At 36.7% G+C, this 16,939-nt stretch overlaps 1 protein-coding gene across 1 annotated transcript; it reads left to right on the top strand.

The window, feature by feature from the left end:
- Window positions 1-1,106: 1,106 nt before the first annotated feature.
- On the top strand, window positions 1,107-1,547 carry LOC137734252 (large ribosomal subunit protein uL18-like). Its single transcript, XM_068473547.1, has one exon. It carries the CDS (start codon window positions 1,107-1,109, stop codon window positions 1,545-1,547), a length of 441 nt encoding a protein of 146 aa, XP_068329648.1.
- Window positions 1,548-16,939: the final 15,392 nt, after the last annotated feature.

Here is a 16,939-nt window from a genome sequence, read left to right as displayed (position 1 = left end):
TGAACAAATGATATTATCTACACTAAGAGTGGAGTAGTGGACTAAATCTCACAATGAGTTAGCAATAATGTAGTTCAAGTTCGCATTTAATCGTTAAATTTAATTTTCAAAATTATTTAGATCTTTTATTTTCACATTTATTCTCATATATTCAATGCTAAGCAGAATTGAAAACATTTCTTATGTTTCCATTCGAATTAAAACTCAACTTAAGATTTGATTCATTTATACGCAGGTCCCTATTTAATAATTCATTTTCAAATGTTATTAATCTTTTCTTGGAAGTGACACAAAGCCTTTTAGTCGTGGAGATATCCTTGTCATCAATCATGCTGCTTCCGTTTCTACGTTTTTCTTTTTCGAACCGACGTTTCAGTTTAGTAGTTCTTTTAATTTTTTATAGGAGAAATTAGATTTCGGCTTAGTGGTTCTTTTAATTTTTTAAAGAATAAATTAGATTTCGGTCCTTGATCACTAGTTCTCTCTCCTATCACTCATTATCACGGTCAAAATAATTGAAGATCATGGTAACTGAAACTCTGAGATTTCAGTCATCCAGTTCAAGCTATTCCATTTCTAATTTTTACGTTTGCATTCGAATTCATCAATATTATTGTGGATATGTGTGGGAGGATAAAATTCGATTTCGACTCATAGGCCCATACCGATCATCCAAAGAAATGGTGTTATGTAAGACAAGCCTATGATGGTTAGACTAAAGGGTAAGGCTCACAAAGATCATTAGTGATAATCCATGTGTGTTGTGACCCTCACTAGAGCATGAGAAGGAGAACATGTGGAAGGAGGTAAATAACTACCTCCACTACGGAAGAGGGAGCGAGGGACAAGTAGCGGTACTTGCTCCCCAAGCATCAGACCTCTATACGAATTCAATTGACTGACTTGAGCATCGCAGTACCTTTTGCAGGAACCCACCTCCACCTAAACGAAGCTTTAAAAAAAAAAAAAACAATCAGGGTCGCTTCTCGATAAGAGATTCAACAAACGTGGGGATTGCAGTAAAAGAATATGTGGAGCAATTTCTTCATGTAGGACATTTCACACCAACAGTTAGTGATGTTTGTGGGAAACGTACAAAAAGCTGTATGGAAAAGTTGTGGATGCCACCCAAGCCAAAAACCCCAAACAAGGAAGTTTTCTATTCACTCTCTTTTAAGTATATCTATGGTGGCCATGTTGCTGCATACATGACGACTTTGGTGGAGGATGAGCCAGAGAAATACCATAGTCACTTCAGTGAATATATTAAGAAGGGCATTGAAGCAGATAACATCAAGGAGTTGTACAAGAAAGTTCATGCTGCCATCGGTGTTGATCCTACAATCAAGAAGACTAAAAAGTTGGCTCCTCAAAAATGCAAGAGGTATAACCTAAAGAAGCTTACCTTTGATGAGAGGAAGAAGAAGTTGGTTAAGAGGTTGAAGGCTTTCAATGACCTAGCAACGACGACAACAGTGATAGTGATGATGAATACTAAGCATTTCATGGAATTTGTGCTCTGGTGCATGAATTATGGAGCATATTAAAAGCACATGAATACCGTCTGCACTCAAGGCTCCTGATCAAAAGAAACATATTATACATTAACTCTCGATCGTCGACAAATAATAATTTTTATCTTATTCATGCTCATTAGTAATATTGATGTTATTCGAATTTCAATTACTCCATGCTATTACTATATAAGGGCTCGTTTGGATGTGTTTTTAAAATTACTGAAATCGCTTTTAGATAAAATGTTTTTGGGTTCCAAAAGCACTTAAAATGCTTTTTGCAATAAGTACTAGTTATGTGCTTCTTCCAGAAAGCACTTTAAGTGTTTTCTAGGATTTACTTGCATATTTACTAAATATTGGTTCTAAAAACATTTTCACAAAAAGCGCTTTAAGTTGTTTTACAAGCACTTCCAAACGAGCTCTAAATTGGCGAGTGAAGATCATGAGATCGTGGGTTGAAGACCTAGACCGAATAAGAGCCGAAGGTTTAAGACCCAAAACTCATGGTCGAAGACCAATATGACAGTGGCCGAAGGCCAAAATTATGGCTAAAAACCATATGACTGTGGTCGAAGGCTAAACTCATGATGATATCTCAAGTCAAATGAATTTTTGCAAAGAAACATTTTTCCTCTGCAAACCCTAAATGATATGTGTTTGCAAAGAAAAAATGGGGGAATATGGGAGCTAAAAATTACTCCACTAAACAACCCACTAGCACGTCAAACATTGAGAGTGGAGCTATAATCAAGCAACATGAATTAGCCACTACAAAAGAATATGGAGTGAGATAATGGGACTTGGAAGCCAAGCTTTTAATGCCTATAAAAAGACTAAAATCCCACCAGAACGGGGGAGAGAAAATGAGAGGTACGAGGTCGTTCTATACTTTACAAGCATTCTGAACAAACATTGACATGTGTGTCAAAGTGTTTTCTTGCAAGTCTTCCTGCTCCCTCATTGATGGCAAGCGAAGATGGTGTCTAAAACTTATCAATGTGTTCAAGATTACTCATTAGTGGAGAATTGGAATATCTGAAATTTTCCACTCCAACAATATGTACTGCCAAATCATATTTCGCTGAAATTTGAGTCATAATCATATTTTCCCCACGAGTGCTCAAATGAACGCAAATTTTTGCAAAAGAATTTGAAGAAACTGTGTTAGTTTTTTCTTACATCGGGAGACTTTGTAAAGATTTTTAAATGGGTAATCTTTGTAAGTTGGAGGTTTTTCAAGGGGAAAAGAACTGCACTTGCATTTGCAAAGAAAACTTGGAGATCTTACTACTAGTTCGAGGTTTTTTTCCTTTCTTTTTTGACAAGGTGTTTTTGTATCTTCACTTTGATGACTTGTATTTGAATATGCGAGCATTTCGTCTTGGCTTGTATATTTGTTTATGAAAATTTCTGGTATGTACAACATGTGTTTGTAAAAATGCTTGAATAAGTTTTTTCCCCTTTATGGGGCTTAAAATGCCAGTATGGGCACAATCTTATTGCATTGGGTACATTTTGTTGTTCACATATATGGGGACTGGAAAACCAACTTTTCAGTTTGGGTACAAACTAGCTAATCAGGTAACCATCCCTTCCTAGTCTTCCTCATCTCCCTTCCCTTTTTATTTGAACGATTACAGTTAAGCCACGTCAACATTTGTGTTAATTTTTTAATAACTAGAAGAAGACAAAAAAAAAAAAATCTGTGAGAGGAGGGAAGAGTACCTACTCCAACAAATACTGATGCATTTGAATGCAAACATAAATATCAGAAGAGCTTTGCAGTTTATGGGACTTAAGAAGGCCATGTATCCCGTGGGTACATTTTTCTGTTAGTGGTGACGTCACAATCAACTTTTCAATGGCAGACTTATTTTTTTTATTTTTTTTTTGGCAAACAGAGCTACATTAACTAGGCAAGAGAAGCCCAAAAGAACAACGAAAGCCGAACAACAGCAATCACCTAAAGACAACCATGAAGTACAGGGGTTAGACTACCCGATACTCAAAGCAAGGCTCAAAGTGTCCCCCCTAGCACCTCCCCCACAAATTAAGGCGGCCAAGGTAAGCCATCTTTATTTAAAACATGCATAAGTGAAGATGGGGGCCTATCCACCCAAGACACATCACATATCTCCACACACCTTCGCGACGCCAAATCGTCAGCCGCCAAATTAGCTGATCTTGGAATCCAAGACCAGCGACAGACATGAAAGGCTTCTTCAAGCTTCACACACTTTGCTAAAATAGGAAAAGCCTCCCACCTGCCCTCAGAAATTGAATCCCGCAAACAGGATATAGTGTCGTGAGAATCCGTTTCAACAACCACATGAGTGAGACCCAAAGAGATACCCAAGTCACAACCACCATTCTGCATAGCCAAGGCTTCCGCAGAAGCCACGTAAGTCACCCTAAGTTTTGTGCAATGAGCTGCTAGGAAATTCCCCAAAAAATCCCGCACCACTGCCCATGCATATCCAGTGCTTGTAGCAACATCCCAACTGGCATCAACATTTATTTTTACATAAGGAAGAGTTGGCAGCACCCACCTAACCTCTCCCTCTTTATGAGATAGGTGTCGTCCCCGTCGACTGTAGGAAACTTGCCTAGCATCAAGGAAAGCCGCCACACTGGTGAAAATAGCTTAGAGGACTTGTAACGGATTGATAGCATCATGTTGGTAAAGGAAACGACACCGTGCTTTCTAAATGTGCCAACAAGAAAATGCAATGAGAGAAAAAACTCGCATCAAGTCATTCTTGGAAAGAACATGATCCTGTAGAATAGCCAGAAGCCAAGTACCCCATGAAGTAATTTCCAGAGGATTAACTTCATATGTTAAAGCACCCCCAAACCAAATAGCTTTCACCCATGGATAGAGAAAAAATAAATGTTCAACAGACACCTCATGTGAATGACATAAAGGGCAAAGCGGTGAGGCGCATATTTCCAGTTGTAAAAAGCTGCCGTCGTGGGAAGTGCACGATGCAATGTCTTCCACATACAACATTTCAATTTAGAGGAAGTATGAAGCTACCACACCCACTTCCATAATCTCCCTGGAATGGAAGTAGCTGAGGAGGAGTACTAGGGCGAAGGAGGAGGAAGTTGAGAATGTTGCCAATGATAACTCGATTTGATAGAATAACAAAATACACTCTGGTCTTAACCATAACCCAGACTAACCGATCCTGCTATATAGTCTCGCTAATTGAAATGGCCAAAATAGCCTCAAGTACCTCCACCAAAAGAAACGGTCAAGGAAACTCCAAATTCTATTCTCTAGTGGCTGGATTAATAAGGAAATCAACCGTGGATTTCCGGCTAACCTGCACATCCCCCGAAGGGATAGGGTGACCATCCAGAAACGAAGGCAACCATTGATCCCACCACAGCCTAATCTGCTGGCCACTCATCACCTGGCAATGGGTGTCTTGCAGCAGAATATATCGACCTCATAACAAGCTTGACCAAGCCCATGAAGCACGATCACCCTGCTTAGCCTCCAGAAACGAACAGTAAGGGAAATATCTAGCCTTCAACACCTATGCCCACAGTGACTCTAGTTCCTGAATTAAATGCCAGCAGTGCTTTGCTAAAAGGGCATCATTAAACTCCATAAAGCTTTGAAAACCCAACACCCTTTAAGCTTTTGGCAATCGAAGAACGTCCTTGGAAACCTAATAGATATGCCTCTCCCTCTTATCATGCTCCCACCAGAAATTGGTAACCAAAGAATCCATTTCTTTACAAATAAGTTCCGGAAACTTGAACAGGTTCATCAGATAAGCACCGTATAGCCTAAACCACCGCCTTAAGTAGAACCTCTCTCCCCGCATGCGAAAAAATAGTATGTTTCCAACCCTGAGGCTTGCTCAGAATCCGGTTCTATAGAGGGTTTGTTCAATGGCGTTTTTATTCAGACTTTTTGGTTCATCAACTCTGTCTTGGGTATAAACAATAAACAGAAATGAAATAGCTTGAATTGGGTGACTGAAATTTAGGAATTTCACTTACAATGTTCTCCAATTATTTTGACCATGATAATGAGTATAAGGGATAATTCATGAATTAAAATAATTGGGATTAATTAAAGCTTGTTTAAAACTTTAAAATAATTGGTATGATATATTTTCTTATTTGGCGTGACATGATTATTAATTAAAGCTTGTTTATAACCAACTACTAATTTTTCAGATAAATACATATAATATAATTGGGATTAGCATGAGGTGGTACAAACATACAGAGCAATGTCTTTAATCCACTAGAGCTTTCCGTAAAATGATTGGGCGCTAACAGGGAGTTTGATACCAACGTATTCCCCCGGTGTAAATTGTGTAAAAAAAAAATGTCAAACAAGTTCGTATTGTAGATTAAATGCATTGGAAAGTTGGACATTCAAATTCCTATGTTTCGGTCTCCCATGCATTCATTTAAAAATTGTAATTTGTCCATAACAATTTTAATGTAGCTATCACAGTTCATGTAAAATTTTTATTAAAAGTTAAAAGTAAAAATTTTGTTAGAGCGCTACTTTGGTATTAAAAAATTCATGCACACGCAGCCATTGATCCCACCTATTGAGCCGGTGAACAGCCACAGTTTCTGGTATAAACTCACGAGAATACTTCACATCGGTTCCCGGATAGTTGTACATTGCCAGCTTATTCGAGAACTGGTTTTTTGCTTCTATTCCCACCTTCAACCACTTTCCGACCAACTTATACTCGAGACCAAACACGTCCTTTCTCGGAGTGTCACAAGCTCAAATCCATGCAACCAAATCCCAGGGCAGCACAAATCCCATCCCGAACGTGTAGTTCACAAACAGGATCATGCTAGCACATGGAATTACGAATTTGTAGTACAAGTTGAGCGACAAGGCAAGTGGCTCGAGCCTAATGAAAACTTCGTCATCTGCCTTCACGATGTAGTTGTATTTGTGCGGCAGGATGTGTGAGAGTGAAGAGAAGTAGGTGTAGGCTTTGCCACTGTTGTTGTTTTCAGTACAATTGAGGATGATGATGTCGTTGAATCGTAGGGTTTCTAGAGCGATAAATATTTGCTGCTCGAATTTGGTGAGGTTGCATTAGATGAACTTGACGTCTATTTTCCCAATGGGAGAAGACTGGATGCCATAGACAAGACGGAGGAAGTGGTGGCGGTCGTGTTGTTTTCTTTGATTTTTCTGGGTTATAAGATATGGAGATAAAGAGGATTAAAGGATACAAGAGGAATGAATGTTCTCTTCTCTCTTGCAGAAGTTGCGGAGAGGAATATATTTCTCTTAATCGAAAATTAAGCACACACTCGTGCATTTCACAACCGTTTTGCCTTAATTGGATTCACACACATCACACTTGATCTCAGCCACACATCTAGCTAATTTATAGGATCACTACACATGGCTATTTTAGCCTTACATCTTTTTGACCTCACACTTAGCAGATATGCTCAAGTGAATACACAAATAAACTCATCTCATTTCACTAATACTAATCAACTATAGACTTATAATTCAACATTCCCCTTTAAGTCTTGAGCTGATTTCACTCCGGGCATACTCCTGAGATAGTTGAAACGATCATTAGCCCAAGGTTTTGTGAAAATATCTTCTAGCTGCTCTTTAGTGAAACAATACACCAAATCAATGATTCCTTCCTGTAGTGCATCCTTAATAAAATGATACCTTCTATCAATGTGTTTGGTCTTCTGATGGAACACATAATTCTTTGTAATAGCAATGGCAGAAGTGTTATCATAGTGAAGAGGAGTAGCTTCAGTTTGTAATTCTCCAAAATCTTCCAAAACAAACCTCAGCCATATTGCTTGAGCTGTGGCTTCTGATGCACTTATATATTCAACCTCTACAGTTGAGAGTGCAACACAGATTTGCTTGACCGAAGCCCAAGAAAACACACCACTTCCAAATGAAAATGCATATCCTGATATGCTTTTGCTGTCCTCCAATAAGCCACCCCAATCACTATCACAGAAGCCAATTAAACAAGCTTTCCTTCCTTTCACATACTCTAGGCCATAATCCAGAGTTCTCTTGATGTATCTGAGTAGTCTCCTTGCAATTCCACAGTGTCTATTGGCAGGACAGTGTATAAATCTTGTCGATAAACTTGTTGCATACATTATATCCGGCCTTGTAGCAGTGAGATATAGAAGGCTTCCCACAATGCTTTTATACATTTCCTCACTCGCAGATCCACTTCCATCATCTTTAGATAACTTCTCAATAGCTACAAAAGGAGTTGTGACAGTCTTCGCTTCATTTAATCCAAATTCACTTAGTAAAGAACTTGCATACTTCTTTTGGTGAATGAAGATGCTAGAGTCAGTTTGAATCACTCCCATTCCGAGGAAGTGATGAAGGAGTCCCAAATATGTCATCTCATACTTCATTTTCATATCTTCCTTGAACTCTTCTAGCATTGATTTGCAACTGCCAGTGTAGACTATATCGTCCACATAGATAGAAACAATCAAGATATCTTCTCCCCTTGCTTTTATATACAGAGTTGGTTCACTCAAGCTCTTCTTGAAACCACACTGTGAGAAATAGTTGTCAATCTCTCCATACCAGGCTCTTGGAGCTTGTTTTAGACCATAAAGAGCTTTATGAAGCTTGAACACCTTTTCCTCCTTGCCTTTGACTATAAAACCTTCAGGCTACTCAACATAGACCTCTTCTTGTAGAGTGAGTGACACTAGCTTTTAAAACCACTTGGTTTTCAGATAATAAAGCCAATGGATAACACCTATTCACTTTCTTCTTCACTTTCATAACTAAGCATTCCAGTGATGGACCATCATACACACTGCACTGGACCATCATACACGCTGCACATTCCACCACCAAACACCAAGAAATATCCATGCTCATCCATTTGACTTACACTTAGCAAGTTTTCTTTTAAACCAGGCAAGTACATTACTTCTTTAACATACTTTCTGCCCTTATTTGTATCAATCACTAATGAGCCCATTCTTGCTACATTCACAAGGTCTCCAGTTGGCATTTGAACTTTGCCAGCTATGTTGGTTCTTACATCAACAAGCAATTCTACATTTCCTGTCATGTGATTGCTACAACCACTATCGATATACCACTCTCCATTCACCCTTGGTTTTGTAATTGTGCTATTTGCATAAAATAGATTCCTTGTCATCTCCAATTGGTTAGCATTGTTTGCCTTTTGCACTGTTTTAGCTGCAATATATTCTTTAGCCTAATGCCCAAATTTATCACAATTGAAGCATTTTGGTTTCCTTTTGTATCTACACTCACCAAAATGGTATTTAGAACACACCTTGCACTAAGGCTTTGCAACCTCTTGACCTATTGACTGAGATGCATTCATATTCTGATAAGTGTTCAAAGGAGATTTCTGCTGAAATTTGGGTTTTGATTCCCATTTCTTGCCTTTAGAATTCCAGTTTCTCTGAAATCTGGATGAACTAGAGTGAGCACCACTCTTGTTTTGTTCCTTTGGATTCACAAAGAGTGAAGAGAATGCTCTCTCAGTTGCATCAACAGTATGCAAATCAAACCATTGGTCTTGGCTCTTCAAAATTGCAACTACTTCATGCAATTCTACAGCCTCCAAACATTTTGTATTCTCAATGACTAGACATATGGGATCATATGGTTTACTAAGGTTAATCAGAACTTTCTGCACAAATCTTTCATTAGACAGTATTTCACCAAACGTTTTCATCTGATTAATCAACTCATTTAGCCTAGTAAGATACCCAAACAAATTTCATCATCACGCATTCTAGCATATTTGAATTCACGTCTCAGATTTTGCAATTTCACAGATCGTACCTGATCACCACCGTGATACTCTCCATACAACAAATCCCATGCCATCGTCACTGATTCAACATTGGCGATTCGAGGGAAGATTTGATCCGAGACTGTATTCTGAATGATTCCCAGAGCCTTTGCGTCTTGCATCAACACAGCAGCCATTTCTTCATCAACATCATCCTCTGATGATCCTTCAGTCTTCTTCTTCTTCGAATCGGAAGTTTTAACTCCCTTCTCTACCAGATTCCACAACCCATGTGATTTGAAAATCGTCACCATCTTGATTTTCTAGAACTCGTAGTTCTCACCAGAGAAAATTGGAGTTCTCACTTTCGAGCCTAGAGATCCAAACATCTTTGGTCTGAACGGGTTGATTTCTCTTCTCTGATGATAATGGGTCTGTGGCGACTTTCACCAAGCTTCAACTCAACTCAATGAGTTCACAGATTTACGCCCATGCTCAGATGATCGAACTTGGCTCTGAGGCCATGTTGTTTTCTTTTATTTTTCTAGGTTATAAGATATGGAGATAGAGAGGATTAAAGGATGCAAAAGGAATGAATGTTCTATTCTCTCTTGCAGAAGTTGCAGAGAGGAATATATTTCTCTTAATGGAAAATTAAGCACACACTCGTGCATTTCATGACCGTTTTGCCTTAGCTGGATCCACACACATCATACTTGATCTCAGCCACACATTTAGCTAATTTATAAGATCACTACACATGACTATTTTAGCCTTACATCTTTTTGACCTCACACTTGGCAGATATGCTCAAATGAATACACAAATAAACTCATCTTATTTCACTAATACTAATCATCTATAGACTTATAATTCAACAGGTCGAAGCTATCGAGCAGGTTAAAATCCCGAGCAAGAGGCTAAATTGGGTTTGAAGGATTGGTGGTTTGGGATGAAAGGATTGATGGGGATTTAATTACTTAAAGATTGAAGAAGACGACCAATAAAAAGAGTGAGATAATAAGTGAGGGTAATGTGACTAAATATTAACCACTCCTATGCATTTTATGCATTTATCAAATTTTGGTTTTTTTTCTTAAAAATATGGGTTAGGGGAAAATAGTAATTAAGGATAATATACGCAGTTATGCATTATGCTTTGTTCATGCTTTTCTTGTTTTTTGGACTAATTCTGCATTTTAGGTGTTTAACTCCTTTAAAACTGATCCCTAATTCAAGTTGGGCATGTTTCATGCCTTATAATTCATGTGAAAATAGAGCTTAAGTGATGTACTGGTGTTACTTACTCATGATTCCTCGTAGACTATTTGGTAATTCTCGTGAAGCATTGGAATTCTTAAATGTATGTCACAATAGTTAATTCAAAGGCCAAAACACTAGAAGGTATTGCAAATGTGAAGATGAGAATTTTTCAGTGTGACTGTCATATTGCCATGTAATTTTATCAATTTATTTATATTATAACATATGAATCAGTTTATTAATTCTCTAGTTCTATAACCTATCAAATGAATCACTTACTCATATTATAACATATTATTATTATTATTATTATTATTATTATTTTTTGACAAACGATAGTATTAGTGAGGAAGAAAATCGATGAAAATCTAATCCACATCAAAATAAATAAGTATTTTTCCTTTCCCTCAATGTTGTAAAAGTGATATGCAATTATAATATATTACTTGATAACACTACGTACGTGAAGGCCACATTAAAAAACTTTCGCAATGAATAAGCAATTGAATAATTCTGTAGGGTTTTTAAAAGACCGTGTCACATGCAGTGCACGTGATACACATTCCTACTAGTAGGTGTCTATTGGAGTTGGTTGGTACCCATAGAATGGGCATATGGGTCCATTGAAAGTGGTATATTCGGTCTATGGGCAACAAGGTTTTGGGTCCTTTGGGCTTTAGTATATAGGGCTTAAGGTCGGACAAAAAGCATTATGATATTTTTAATCATAATTAGAGTTTATGATTACCATTAGCGTTTAGTGATATTTTTTTATACTTTATGAGATCTTATATTCGACTCATATAAATATCGAGCTCAATACTAACAATTGCTTACTCCAATATCGTTCTATAAAAAATGTGATTCATTGGAGTATTCAACTTTCTAAGCCAGTATTTTCTTATATAAAGTAAAAATTAGACGTAACTAAACCGAATAGTAGTTCCAAATTTTCCTGTATGTGTTTGAGAGAGAATAATCAAATTATTAGCATTTTTATGGAGTAAGATGGCAGCATACAATACATAGTTGAATATTTTGTTATTGGGCTCGTGGGCTCTAATAATTAAAATTAATAATGAATTATTTTTTTAATTTCAAATTTAATTATTTAATTTTTAAATTGACAAACTCATCCATTCAGATGAAGTTTGAAGACAACGAAAGAACGCCAAGAGCTTTACACCCGTATGAGATGATGCCTCTCAAAAGATGCATCTCATATTCATACATGTTGCGAATAGGCATATATGCATTATATATACATCCATCTACATAGCATATAAAAAAAAACAACCTTCTTCTGAAATACCAAAATATTCTTGCTAAGAGTACAACAAACATATTCGCCAGAAGCCAAGTTTTCTAGTGTTGTAGTCCAAGTTTGATTGTTGAATCCCTGTGAAACAAACGTCCATCGAACTACAAGCACTAAATGAGAAGAAAATTATGTTTCAAATACATCGTGGTACACAAGCCTCGATCACTGTTTTTTCTTGTTTGATATTAATATTATTTATTCATAATCTGTCAAATTATTGAGTTGAATTTATTATTTATTGGCATATTTAAACATATACATATATAACTTTGTCATTAATTGTTGATCATTATCCAACACGACCCATCTCCACAGACGCTACGGCAAAGCCCGCCCTCACTCTTCTCACTTTCATGGTCGTCGGTTTTCGATTAGGTCAGCAGTAGGGCAAGATGCCATAGCTCCACCTAGACCATTGACACGGATTGAAGATCACCATGGTTTTCCTGCTTCCTCAGCGAAAAGGACGATGGATTTGAGCGCAATTCCATAAGGGCGTTTTTGTCTTTTCAGCAAATCACCATTTTTTATTTGTCTTTTGCAAAAAATGTTACGTGCTATTCTATTGTCATATCTTCCCACTCAAGTGACTCACCCTATAATCCATCCACCTTGAAAGTGAAAAGGAAAACTATACTCTCTTCCCACCCATCGCGTCCCCAAAGCACCCTTACGCTTGACACCCCTCATTAGCATGGCTTCCCCTTCCTGCGACCACCCTTTCTGAAGTACCACCACCATTCAAACCGTCTCCACAACCAACCATGGAGGCGATGCAGCGGCAGCAACAAGGCTCAACCAATCATAGCATCGAAGCCAAGCTAAATTCGGTGGAGAAAGCGGCTACGTCCGCGACCCGAGAAGCCGGAGCCCAACGAATGTTGTGGCAGAAGGCATTGGATGCATGTGGGATGTGGATTATGACAACTCCACGAATACGTAAAGCTTTGTGAATCCAAATCCATTTCTTCATAACCATGGGGCACGGGGTCGTAGGTCTTAGATTCGTGATGTATTCAATTATTTTGATTCAGCATAATTTGATTATTCACGGGTGAATATACAATTGAATTAGAAATAGAACGACTGAAAAAATTGAAAATGAAGAAAAGAGATTTTTAGTAATTGAGATATATTGCACGGTGGTTGGAATCAGTGGACAGAGAAGGCTTTTTATTCTGCTCTATCTTTATATGTCATTTTATAAGATGGTAATATGATCATCGAATTTTTATTAAAATGTGGGTGGGAAGATAGGACTATGGGGTGGACATAGGAGCACTCTTTGTGAAATAGCCAATTTTTCAACCAATTCTCCCAACTCCGACAGATTTCGAAGCTTGTCCAATATAATGATAAACTTTATAGGCTCATGCAGATCCACGACCAATATCATCAATATTCTCGAACTTAACTACCTATTACTAGGTGTTGGGTTTTATCACAAAATGACTAGGTGATCTTAGGAGTGGAAAATCTCATATATTAATCGTGTATTCTTTTATCATACGACCAATGTGAGAAATTATTCTCCAACACGGCCCCTCACAAGTGGCCTCACACAGGCCAGGGAAACCAATTTCAACATTAGGAAGTAGGAACTGACCAAGTCATTATACCGGAGCTAACATAACTTTTCGGGAGCTCGGTCATCATTCAGGACCAATGCAACTTTAAAGCCTAGTCATTCAATATCCTTAAGCTGAAGCTAGCACAACTTTTTGAAAATTCAACTTAAGGAGGCAAATTCAAGCCTAGTACATCGGGCTCATGACATATTGAAGGAATAGCTTGCTTTGATACCATAAAAAACTTTATAGGCTCATGCAGGTCCACTACTAATATTACTGATATTGTCCTAACTTAACCACTTATTACTAGGTGTTCCCGGCTCCCAAAAATAATGACTAATCGTAATTTTTCACTAGTTGTTTCCCTTTTAAATGAAAAAAAAAAAAAAACAGTAAAAAAAACACCGAAGAAAAATGGCTCGAGTGAGAAAAAAGTGTTTGGTCCACCAAAGACCGAGAGAGCATGGGGAATCATGAAAGAACCCACTTTGAATGCCTCCCTTCCCCTTTTCCTAATACCAATGCCCAAAACCACACTTTCAAACCTCTAATTTCCCAACTTTTCAAAAAGCAAGGAACAAATGTAAGCCCTACATAAGATTACAATACACTTCCTTTTTGGATTAGTGTTTTGTTTTGTATGAAACTTTAGCATTTGTTTAATTTAAGTAGTAAAGTATTGAGAGCTAATCATTTAGATCACTAATGTATGAAATTTATGGGATTGGTGCTCCACATGACAACTTGCCAAGCTCAATTCATCGTCACCACCAAACCACAAAAAGCTTTCCTATCATGATACACATCATCCATTCATATTTTTGCCACATCATTTTCTAATAAAATATTTGTTTACATCATTTTTCTAATGTACGTTTGTAAGATCCCACGTCGCGCAAGGGAGTAATCCTTATATGTATATTCTCATCCCTACTTAGCACGAGACCTTTTGGGAGCTCACTGGCTTCGGGTTCCGAGAGAACTCCGAAGTTAAGCGAGTAGCGCGTTGCACCCAGAAACCCCCTACCCCTCCCTCCTCTACTAGATTTTATTAATAATATTAAGAAAAAAGAAAAAGTGAAACAAGCAGGGAAACTAGGCTAATACCCACTAAAAACAATTAATGAAAACACCATGTTCTAGTAAGAATTCTTCAGCTATACTAATATATATTCGACTTGTATTGAATTTAAAAATAAAAAAAAAATGTATACAAGCGGGTGAATTTGAAGCTGTGACTTCGGATGCAAGAAATATTCTTAATCAACTAGACGGAGATTTGGAAAGAATATTCTTAATCAATACATCTTCGTAAAATGTGGTCAAACTTGTACAAAAGTTGTAGTGACTAGTGAGGCCATGGTATGAATATTGGAGTTCACAATGGCGCCGCACTTCACGTCTTTGTGATGAATTTGATCCTTTCTTCACTCTTCAGTAATAATTCATCACGTCAATTATTAACCAAAATAAATCACGATTTCATCTAGTCTTAAATAAACCATCATTATATAGGTAGTTCACTCAACATTTAAGTGATTTATTAGTTAATACGATGTTAATTACTTGTTTCAATCACTTCAAAAATATCATCATACATGTCAAACTGTTTATTTTATTTATTTATTATTATTATTTTTTTTTGTCTTCACCAAAACAATTTCATGGAAAATGGCTCAATTAATTCGCTTTTGCTAGGCATGCCACATGGCTGATATTGGTTTTTTTTTTTTTTTTTAACAAACTATAGTATCTACATTAAGGATGAATATTTATATTATTATTTACAAGTGAACAGGAATACCAGTAAACCGTAGTACTAAGTGGAAGTTAAAGAATGTATTATTATATATTCGAGATTAAGATTGTCGTTGGCATAAAAAGAGAAATACTCTTGGCGTGTCTGAAATGTCTTTTTCATTTGACACAGATAAAAACATAGAAATGAAGTCCTTCAATTCTGCATGAATCATATGAATGTGACGTATCATGGTGGTGGCTGCATCACGTTGGACATAAACTGATGAGCATATATGACAGAAAATGACTTATAATATGTAAATGTGTGCCTTCGAATGTACATAATCGAAAAATTGTAGGAAGCTAGTTAATTCTTGTAGGAGGAACAAACCATCAAGTTAACCCGACAACTCAAAATATTTTTCTAATTGATAAAAAAATAAATAAATTAAAATCCGTTACTAGCTAACCATCAATATTTATTGATTGAAATTTTATTAATTTTCAGTTTTTAATCAAAGTTTTTGACTTTTGTCCACGTCACTATTTTTGTTTGAATATATATTTTTTTTAATAGAAACAACATTTATTTTGAATAAAACTCAAATAAGATACAAATCTTGATAGAGGACACCTCGTATGGTTTTAAAGGGTTCCTCAACCCAAACTTTTGGTTCATTGAAAATTAAACTGGACTTAACAAGGCGATGAGCCACTACATTGCAATTCCGTTGAATATACTCGAGTGAACTATCCTGAAAACTAGAGAGGAGTTCTTGGATATCATTTGCCACGAACCCAAAAGTTTTATTGAAAAATATTTATTTGTGTCTGTGTTTATAATGTACCCTTGAATTTTGTCCCATTATATTTATTTCATGTTTTTTGGTATATGCCCATTTTCTTGTATTTTTTTTGTATGTACCCGTGCTTGATTTCATTGTTTTTTAAGTATTATGCGTACATTGTTTATTATGAATGAATCTTGAGTACATTGTTTTTATATGCATGCATAGAGGGCAGGATCTATATACGAACCATGGTGGTCCCGAGACCTTATGAAGATCGGGAGAAACGATTGTGAAGGACCTCAAAGTACCACTCTAAACCCTAGACGGAGCTCTTAGGAGAACTAGACGAGCTAAATTATGGTGAAAAATAATAATTATTAGGTATAAGAGCCACTATTAGCTAGGTTTATTCGCCGGCGTAAAAAAATTTTGTGGTGGTAAATAGAACGGTCAAGTCAAAATGAAGAAGATGGGTTTTGTACCTTACTTCTGTTTTTTTCCAAACGTTGTCGTTTGCCCTTTTTCTACTTTGGACTCACCATCTTGGCATCTTCTAGCCTAACCAAGGCCAAGCATGGTAACTCACATAACCTCATTACATATGAACACTTTAATTCAAAAAATACCTGACATTATATATTTGAAATACACATAATAATAGTTATAAAAAGTTATTGAAAAAGTTAAAAAAAAATTATGGTCCCAACTTGGGACCAGTTATGTATATTGTAATAAGTTATAATTTTTCTTGATTTCATCATAATAAAACCCGTCTCTCGATAGTTATAATTGTCAGTGAGTACAAAAATATGGAAGGAATAAAATACTTGATGCCCAAAGAATCCTATTTCGGAAATACAACATTTATTAAGGATAAATAAGTCAATAAACAATATTTTTAACTAAATTTTTATTAAGTAATAACCTCTAAAGTTATAAAATT

Source organism: Pyrus communis, chromosome 5 (genome assembly GCF_963583255.1).
Source record: "Pyrus communis chromosome 5, drPyrComm1.1, whole genome shotgun sequence".
NCBI lineage: Eukaryota > Viridiplantae > Streptophyta > Magnoliopsida > Rosales > Rosaceae > Pyrus > Pyrus communis.
Note: the sequence above shows the minus strand (reverse complement) of the source record. Positions and strands in the feature narration are given on the sequence as shown.